This window comes from Lytechinus variegatus, chromosome 7, assembly GCF_018143015.1.
Source record: "Lytechinus variegatus isolate NC3 chromosome 7, Lvar_3.0, whole genome shotgun sequence".
Lineage (NCBI taxonomy): Eukaryota > Metazoa > Echinodermata > Echinoidea > Temnopleuroida > Toxopneustidae > Lytechinus > Lytechinus variegatus.
This window is the reverse complement of record NC_054746.1, coordinates 28,472,247-28,482,484: the sequence shown is the minus strand read 5'-3', so window position 1 is coordinate 28,482,484 and position 10,238 is coordinate 28,472,247. Positions and strand designations below refer to the sequence as shown.

General features: G+C 38.0%; 1 protein-coding gene across 1 annotated transcript in view; it reads left to right on the top strand.

Annotated features, from left to right (window-relative positions):
* Window positions 1-10,238, top strand: part of LOC121418904 (microtubule-associated protein futsch-like) — a 31,231-nt gene continuing 20,993 nt past the window's right edge. The window contains exon 1 of the mRNA XM_041613097.1: window positions 1-1,122. Within this exon, the coding sequence (XP_041469031.1) occupies window positions 159-1,122 (964 nt within the window). The 5' untranslated portion in view covers window positions 1-158. The remainder of the gene's footprint in view (window positions 1,123-10,238) is intronic.

Below are 10,238 nucleotides of genomic sequence, written 5' to 3'. Positions count from 1 at the left end.
GAGAGAAAGAGAGGAAAAGACGGAGATGATGGGGATGTAGCATCATCGAGCACGCATCATCGTCAAAAGTAAGTCAAGTTCTCAACGAGTTAACACAAGGCAGGGCTAGTGCTGTCCAACGGCTGGTTGATTATAGAGGAAGACCACTAATCAAAACCATGGCCTCCGTACTGCTTTATCCGATCGCATACGGACTGGAACTGTTTTTGGCGTCGGCACTGAGTACTCAGATCGCTGTCTCCCTCGCAGCCGTGCTCGTGTCGACGGCCGCTGTCATCTACTGCCAGAGAACCGTCGCTTTATGGTGGTCGTTGACGTCGACAACAACCCAGACAAGAACCAACATCATTCGACCTCATGCTGTAGTGAACGTAACGGAAGAAATATACGAGCCCGAAGCTGACCCACCACGTGACAGGGGAGGGGGTCAATCAGCACCTGACCAGGACCCCCCAATTAAAGAAAAAGAGAAAGAAACAATAAAAGAGGATTTGATATCGGCGGCGACCACGCCCATCTCTACTGTGGCCGCCACGAGGCGAAAACTTAGTGACGATTCGGAGGGCAGTACGGAGGGGAGTCTTAACGGGGAGGAAGGGAGTGAAACGAGAAGGAGAAGAAAATCAAGTTCTGGAAGCAGCAAGGAGGGTCAACCAGAGCAAAGCTGGCTTAATAGACAGCCAGCTTATATGCACCGTTCACATTGGGTAGCTAAACCAGCACAGCCCAGGAACAACCCCCTCCTCTATAAACCATCCTTACTACGCCGAGCCAGCGCAGACAATAATGGCCACCATCATCCTCGCGTTGTCGACTTCGCCACAACCGCGGAGATCACGCGCAGAAGAGTGGATGAAGATGATATCCACGATGGGGGCGAAAGGGGAAGGGAGAAACCTCGGAAGCCTACCCTGGATCGAAGGTCATCGTTTCCTTCTTCTTTGCCCTCATCCTCGGCCACCTCTCTCTTGCAGTCTCCAAGGATGCAGGCCTCGTCATCACTGGTTACCACCTTGTTGACGTCATCATCTACGTCATCTCCCACATCCACGCCATCTTGCTCGGTCGCTACCCGCCAATCGTCGTCTTCGTCAGACGATCACGGCTCAGACACAGCTGAAGGTAAGTTCTTGTCTTCTTATACTCCCTCTCAACCTATTAAACATTTAAATCTCATTTTGCATTTCTCAGTCCATTAGATTTACCCTGAATGATTAACGTATCATTTTGCTTATTTTGAATGGAGCTGGACATGGGCTCGTTTTGGCGCGCAATGTTTCTCCTATAGCTCACCTTGTTTCGACTCAGACGACGGGCCGAACAAACAACTTGTGACATAAGAGCGATCGGATCGTTTATCATCGCATACCATCGGTGCAAATGATAGTTACCGTTAACGTCAGTACCTGTGCAATGCTGCGATTCGATTTCTTCTTTCATCCTAATGGCTGAAGTTAGATCTATCAAAGCTTAACATCGGAATACCTGGCATTGCAATGTATCTAGCTTTGGTGGGATCACTAGTTGAAATACCGATTCATCTTCTCTAATGGACACATCCTTGCCTCCTCGTCTTTCCTTCTCTCTACACTGACATCACATTCTATTTTTAATCAAAATGATGTAGTTCAATTAATGGGTTTCACTTGTGACGTAGACATATTCAACCTTTAGACAAGGTAATTTGGACAAAAATAAATATAGTCCATAATAGAAAGGCGAATGGAGCAGGCAAAGATTATTTGCTAAAGTCTAGCATTTGCAAATGAAACATCAACATGGAGATTATGATTGCTTCTCCTCTGGTCATGGTTGCAGAAATAGAAGAAATGTATCGCAGGTTACTAGTTTTTAGTTCATGTGAATTACTATCCATATTTGAATGCAGAAGAAAACCATGCATGCAGAGCACAGAAATTTCCCAAAGTTAGTATTTCGGAAGGCGTATACAACCAAAATATTGCATTCCGAAGAGAGATTAAAAAAACATTTGATTTCAATTAATGGGAGGTAAATTTAATTTATTTATTTCTTTTTCCAAGAAATTAATGGTATCATAATTTATGATACCATTGATTTCTTTGAAAAACAAAGAAAGAGACAGAGAATTCAAGACATTTCTTGGAGAAACAAAGAAAGAGAGAGAGAGAATTATTTGGTACATACGAAATGCTTAGTTAAAGAGAGTCTGGACTTTTAATTTAGGTCTATACATAAAATGTCATCATCTTCAAAATGAAATATATAACCTATACGAGTTATTTTCAGAGAGGAAGAATTATTGATATTGGTAATGAGAATCGATAGGTCACTCGAATTAATGTCATGATAACGACTGCATCAGTAGAAAGTGACTTGACTGGAATGTAGTAAATAGAATTATTGGTCACGCGATGAACATTTGCTTGACGTCACAGAGATTTAAATCACATTTTATTGATGGATTTCTGATTGCGTGAATAGGTGCTCTCTCTCCAACACCACTACCAATAGCAACATCAGCAAAATAATCAATGCATTTTTGATCAAAGGAGAGAGTGTGGACGAGAAAGGAAATATCTATTAAAAGAGAGGGTATATGGGATGGGAGGGGTTGAGGTGGTGGAGAACGGGGGGGGGGGGGGGGCGGAGCGGAGGGAGAAGTGGGCGATCAGAATGTTTGTTTTTTTTGTTTGCTTGAAATTTATTTCTGCGTTCCACATGTTCAACATAATACAACATAATCAATTACACAGATTTTACATATATATACATTTTAGACACACGTATCATTTACAATCTCTTTCTGAATATAAAAAAAAGTACATGACAAATATTAGTTAACTAAATTTCAGAACGCAGGAGACCGTCGTCATGAGCGACCTGCTTGATGTTGACGACGGCCTCAATGTCTTTGTATTGCATGAGATGATAATTATGTAATATTATCAGTTTTCTGTGATTTCTGATACACATTTTGTACTTTCTTGAATGTGTACTGAGCAATATTAATCAGATTGAATCGAATTGATAATTCATTTTTTTCGCGTAAGGGAAATTTGCCAATCAAATTTAATATTTCTGTGAAGTGCACGATTTGCGAATTGTTCTTTCTCTATGTCTTGTTTTCCCTTAAAATCGATGATACATACCCACATAGATAACTCTTTGTTGATCGATTTTTATAGTTCTTACATATTTAGTGAACAACAAAATAGACAGGGGAAGCGATACACATGATTCATATTTCTTTTAAAAAGTCAGACAATATTTATTCCAAAATAACCACTACAGGATCAAATCAACCCGAATGGTGCATAATTGTGTTATTTCAAAAGCCAAAAATATAGGCAAAAAGACGCCTTTATATGCTGCTCTCTAAAAACGAGGACATCCATAAAAACGTAAAAACGTAAATAGTAAGTTGAATGACAAAGTTTTATCGATATTTTGTCATGGATTGAACACGTTTTAGCTGCATTGCTTATCAAAATTTTCATGTAATAAAAGTTTATTTGACATTTTTTCTTAAAAAGCTGGCCTTAGTCATGTTAGTGGTTATGGAATAAAACTTGCCTTTAAATAAAAGCAAATTTTAAGTTTCGACACAATTACATTTCTTTATTGATCGCAAATTTTCAGTTGATTTCTGGTTCAATTTTTAATAGTATGAATTGATTTGCCATAGTTGAACTTGACCTGTCAGTTCAAAATGTGTTATTGATAATTATTTGCAAGTAATCCGAAGAAGTTTTTTTTAATAATCGTATTCAATAATGTATTGGACGTCATTAGGAAACACAATAAAATTATAGTAATGAAATAACTGGAGCCCTAAAGATTCATTAGTTTTCTACATAATATATATTTTTAAAATTATATTTTTGTTGTATTTTTGAATAATTGTTGACTTGCGTAATTAAGGATCTTCTTGCCATTTCATGGAACATTGAGAAAAGGGTTGTCTTTTAAATAAAATTTGCCATCAAAAGTGCAAGTGCAAACCTTTTCAGGATTGTAAATGCAATCAACTTTCGGATATCCAAGGCGGATTATGGAAAGACCAAAGGGGATCTATACCAAAGATTGCCCCTCTTTGAAATGCTTTTATACCGGTATAGACCGTACAGTTTACCTCACTCAACGGACGAATTCCAATTTGAAGCTTGCTTAAGGAGAGAAAGAAGAAGAAAATTTGGTTTCATCTATCTCCTAGGTGATGAGACCGGGATCATATCTCAAATGGTTTGCCATCTGACCTGGTTTCATTGATGCATGTTTGAAGAGGGAGATGGGATAGAAACTTCTTCATCTTCCAGTCGCTTTTATCAGGAGCGTCAATACAACGATTCGAATCCAAAAAGTGCGTGAACTTAAAAAAAAAGAAGAAGAAAGACATTCCGGATTTATTGTCCTCGTTCCTTACTTTTTCATCTTAATCATAATGTTAATTATTGATATCGTCATCCTCTTCGACCTCACCGCCCCCTATCACTCTCTCCGTGTGGCTTTCATTCTTATTTATGCTGATATTGTCTTGTCTTTTGTAATTTACATGTTCCTGTGATACTTTGAAGGTTGTACAAATAATGGATTTTCCTTATAGCTGTGTAAATTTTCCAAAATGATTTCCCCCTTATTTTGGCATTTTGTCCGTAGCTTATACTTGCTTCGCCACAGCATATAAAGATGAATATATTTGTAACGGCGAATAGGGAGGATGGGTTGGTCCCGGGGAGCAAATATGATTTATCTTTTTTTAGTGATATAGCCTTATTTTTCCTTTTTCCCCTTTTGGTTGCTATATTTTCGGTGACAATGAAGTCGCTATTGGCAATTAAGGCAGTCTTTCCACAAAGAAGAAATTATAAAAGGAAATGGACCAATTTGCTCGGCCCTTTCATGGAAACCCACAATATTATGAAATCTTTCATTGGCTGTTGGAGTTTTGGATCGTGTGAAAACTAAAGTGTTAAACACATCAGCGGTCTGAATAGTGAGAGAACCGAACCCTCAGGTGTTGAAAATAACATGGAGTTTAAATATAGCACCAAAATAGTGTTAGAATAACACCAGAATGTGTGATTGGGTGTTGAACTACATGTACACTGGTGTAAAATGCTCGTTTAGGTAGTGTGTTGATTTAACACCGCTATTTTGGGGCAGTGTTGCTAGAGAGAAGAAGGTGACGACGGAGAATGGGAAGGGTGCAGTGCAGTAAAATATAGCCTAGACAAAACACAGAGAGACAGAGACAAGCAGACAGATTTATATAAAAGAGATTATCATTAAGACAATAATCTATTTCATATCTCCCCGACTCGCATCATTAAAAGAATAATCCTCGTGGGTCTATGTTTGTATGCTGATGACATACAATAATAAATGGTCTTTATACTCACAAGTCATCCTTTCTCGATTCATTTCTATTACAGTAAGACCAGTCATCAATCTTTATGCTTGTTAAAGAAAAAAAGTAGACAGTACTTCTTAAAATAGTCGTAAACCTTAGATCCCATTCTGAGTTAGACTTGGGATTGTTTGGTCACAAAATGTTTAATATCACAAAATGTTTAAAATATTTAAACAAACATGTTCTTCATGAACCAACTCCTAATTTTTTTGGAATTGTTCTGGAATTCAATTCCTGAAATAAAAATGCATCGAGACACTGAACTTTATCATGAGCATCTCTTCTCTAATAATTCTTGATGCATTATTAATATCCAAACAACAAGTATTATAGCTGTATTTTCTCAAATAGGTATTTTTATTTACTATCAAGCAATGAATATTATCAATCGGGAGAATTAAATTTAATGTCTCTCTTTTAAAGGGGTATTCTCTTTCTTTAATAAGAGGACACGGTCGGGTGTGTTATGGCGGACGCCTTTTGGCGTGTTTGAAAACTAAATTAAACTGCATACCAACAGCCAATGTCATGCTATATACGTACTCTATGTAGAGGGGACTCCATCAGTTACAGTCAGTTTTAATTGACACGACTCTTTTTAGATACCATGATGTGACCGAGGAGAGAGACATTGTGACGTCAGCACTTTTGATGGGAGCAGCTGTTATCACGAGTTATCCTCTCTTCCGAGAGAACAAGACCAACTTAAAGGGGTTAATGCATGGGTTGTGACACGGATGAAAATGTATTTTTGAGAGAAGAAACGTCTTAAAACCTATACGGACTATATGGGTGTGTTTATGATGTTTAGAAATATGTAAATGCGTATAATTTCTCTTGATATGTGTACCATACGACAGTTTCAAATAAACCCGAGCGAGTCGAATACACCTTACAAAATGAAAGACCTTAACCATAATCGGCACTCTATAGGAGTGAAAAATCAGGTTAAAGCTATAGAATGAAATGAAAATTGATACTTTGCAGCATATTTTTTTTGTGAAAGCTTCTTTTTTTTCAACGTATAGTATAATGATGTATGTAATATGACAAATGGATGTTGCTTCTTTGTCATTTTCAGGTCCAAACAATATTGTTAAACCACATATGAAGAACCCATACATATTTTGGTACTAGGTTCAAATGACATTTACAAAAACCCAGGAAGAAAATCAAAATCATAGTGTTGAATATATATTTGATTATATTGACTATATTTTTAATTATATTTACTTAATAATATGCCGTGCTATATAGAGGTAAGTGCACTTTCCATGATGTTTCAAAATCTAGGAAAGCAGTTGTTTATAAGGTGAGATTCGATCAAGACTTGAACAAAAGGTAGAAAAATAAACTGGGTCAACTCTTTCATGAATGATTTTATGCATCATGGTTACCATGACTTTTTCACACATACTTCAAGCTTCGAGTATCCATGGGCGGAAATCCTATATAGGGGGACAGGGAGACGCGTCCCCCTACCCAAAATAGTAGGGGAAACAATATTAAATGTACCCCTATTTTTGGTCTTTTATGATGGAAAGAAATACATCATTCAAAATCGAACTAAAACATGTATTTTGGACGAGATGACCTTACTTTTGGGGTGATAACCTTTTTTTTTTTTGCTTGTCCATATTTTTTTGTTCAAAATGACCTGACATTTGGGGTGATAACCTTTTTTTTGCTTGTCAAATTTTCCAGCCCCTGGTCCCCTTTCCTTTGGGGAGAGATTTCCGCCCTTGTGAGTATCAATTCTTTCTGCATCATTGATAATGTAATTATGTGAAAGCTCTCCCAATGTCACAGTCCCGATATAGATCAACCCCCCAAAAAACTTGTAAAAATACATAATGAAAATTTGCATTAGAAAAAAATGTACTCTCCACCCGGGGGAGAGGAGGGCTAATATATGCCTATTAAATAATATAAACCTAACTTGGTATATTATGAATAGTCAAACTGTATTCTATAGAATACCATTGGAAGAAAGGTCTTGGAAGAGGAAGTATGTATGCACCCTATATCAATATCACTCATCGCAGGTGCTGCTGGAAAGTTGTGTAAATAAATAGTCATATCCGAAAAGTGAACAGAATTTAGAATACACGTCCATTGTATGGGGAATAGGTTTTGTATAATTTTCACTATAAATGTTTAATTTTATTGGAACTTTAAAGCAACAAAATCTAAAAAAATGTATCGCTCACAAGTCATAAATACATAAATGACTATTTCGTTGAATTCGATGAAAGGCACAAATCCAGGTCAGTTCTGGCTTCCGTAACACAAAGGTTTGCGATGAATTGCAAATATGAAAGAGCCGCACTGATTGGTTCCCGGTCAGTATTTTAAACAGAGTACGCATGCAACGATGATCTTGATTGGCCATTGGTATTTAGCGATTGATTGCAAACCTGTGTGTTACGGAGACCTGGAGAAATAAATCATAAAATATTTCCGACATTTCCCTGTTTTAAACACAATTGGGAATCTATAGTAGATAGCAACATAGTGCAGTCAATTTTCACCTTCCTCGTATACTTCCCTTTGCTTGCTTAATTGATTTATTCCTTGACCCCCATCCCTTCCTCGGTATTTCATACCTTTCCACTTGATCACGACGCATTTTTAGGTAGCTCTACTTCAGTAGATGGAATACAATGGGGAGTGTATTGCTTGATTCACTCCCAGCAGGCACTATACCGTGTGCTTACGTCAGGATGGTAACTTAAAACCGGAGTGTCCGTCCTTTCGTTTATACAGTACGTTGCTGACTGACTATCCAGGCACCACCAAAATAAGAGATTGGAGTGACACCCTCGCCCCCTTCTATCGTGCTCACCCTTCTCTCTCACTCTCTCTCTTCCTCCTTCTCGCGACCCCCACCACATGCATCATTTCACTCTTCTGTCACTCCCACCATGTGTCTGTTTCTCAGTATGTATGTATATTCGTATCTGTCTGTGATGTGGGTGTGTCTCCGCCCCCCCTCTCTCCCTCTCTCTTTCTCAGTCTAATCTTTGCCAGCTACCCAATACTCTACACTCTACAAAAAGGCTGGGGTGTTCAAATTGACACCAGTTTGTCCCTTGAGGACTACACCATGAAAAAAATACATGCACCCTAGAGATTGAACACCATGATTAAGAGCATAGAAATGTGTTGTATTGGTTTTTAACTAACTCCGAGACTAACTCTCATAGGTTTTTAACTAAACCGAGAGTTTTAAACAAAAAAATGTCTGGTTTAGTTCTCTATGTAACACCAATCAAAATCACAATTTTGCGGTGTACCTTTCTGATTATGACCTACCTTTCTCCCCCATCACCCTTCACACCGGTCCCGTCTCTCCTCTGTTTACCTCATATCTCTCACTCAGTCTCCTCAACATACCGCCTTTTCTCTATACCATGGCTTTTACTCGTCCCACTCTACTTTGTACAAACATAATTATTAGGTCTACATACACCCCAACTCATGGTGGTAACATATTCTTCCACCTCTACATTGTCAAAAATATTGAGTAAAATTCTAACCAGCACGAGGGAAATTTTGTGTCCAACCAATTTGGGGCAGTATTTTACCCAACGTGGGAAGCATATACCAGTAAGGTTAAAAATAAGCTGAAATTACTTAAGAATTGGCAAAATTTTCATCACACTGAATAAATAAAAATGCCTAAAAGACATGTCCTATGTTGGTTTGACAAATAATTACCCTCATGGAGCATTTTTACCCAATATTTTTTTTTAGAATGTATTATACAGATATTGACTGAAGGGATGTGTAATATAAACATTCTTTGGACCGCCGGATTTGTATTTTCCCGAAGCGCGCAGCGCCGATGGAAAATATGATCACGAGGGAAAATATTGATCCTTTAGGTGGTCCAAAATTTTTTTTTTACCCATCCCATCAGTCAATATTTGTTATATTAGATAGCCTCTAATGATAAAGATAAAGTAAGGCCTAACGATGCGTGCAGCCTGTTGTTTATGATATTCACAGTGATTGATTGAACTGGTATAAATCTAACGTTAGATCTTGATCTATAGATATCTAAGTAACGTTAGTCTAACGCAGTTAATGACCCTTTTCTAATCTAATCAACTTTGTTTAGGCCTAGATCTAATCTAAGTTCGAGTCCAATCCAGGTCCAGGACCCAAGCAGGTCGATAATGCATGGTAACATCTAATCCACAAGAGGGCACCATACACGTAGAAAAATATATTCATGGACAGGTTGGTCAATATATTCATCGAAGGTGGACCGGCTGGGAAAATACATTGATTTCGATCATATCACGTGACGCGCAATGGACCAATCGCGCTTATATATCTGTCTTGGCTATCTAATATCATGATATATTTACTTATTTCCTACACACTAATAAATAAAGGTTCAAAATTGAACCCCGAAAGGTTGATGCAAAATCAGCACCCTATGGGGTCCAAAAAATTGAACCCCTGATTTGGGGTTCAAAAATTGAACCCTGCGGTTGGGGTTCATTTTTGCACCCATAGGGTTCAAAACTGCACCCCTAAATTTTTGATTGAACACCTAGGGGTGCAGTTTTGCACCAGCAGTGTGCAAAAATGAACCCCAACCGCAGGGTTCAATTTTTGAACCCATAGGGTGCTGATTTTGCATCAACCTTTCGGGGTTCAATTTTTTACACTTTAAAAACAGAGAGTAAAATATACCCAATATTGGGTAGTGAGGGAACATGTACGTTTGTTGTGTAACCCCCCCCCCAATACTGGGCAAAATTTACGTTTGAAGGGTAAATTTCAACGCAACATTACGTAAAATTTGCAAAATATTTGGCATCCCCTTACCCAA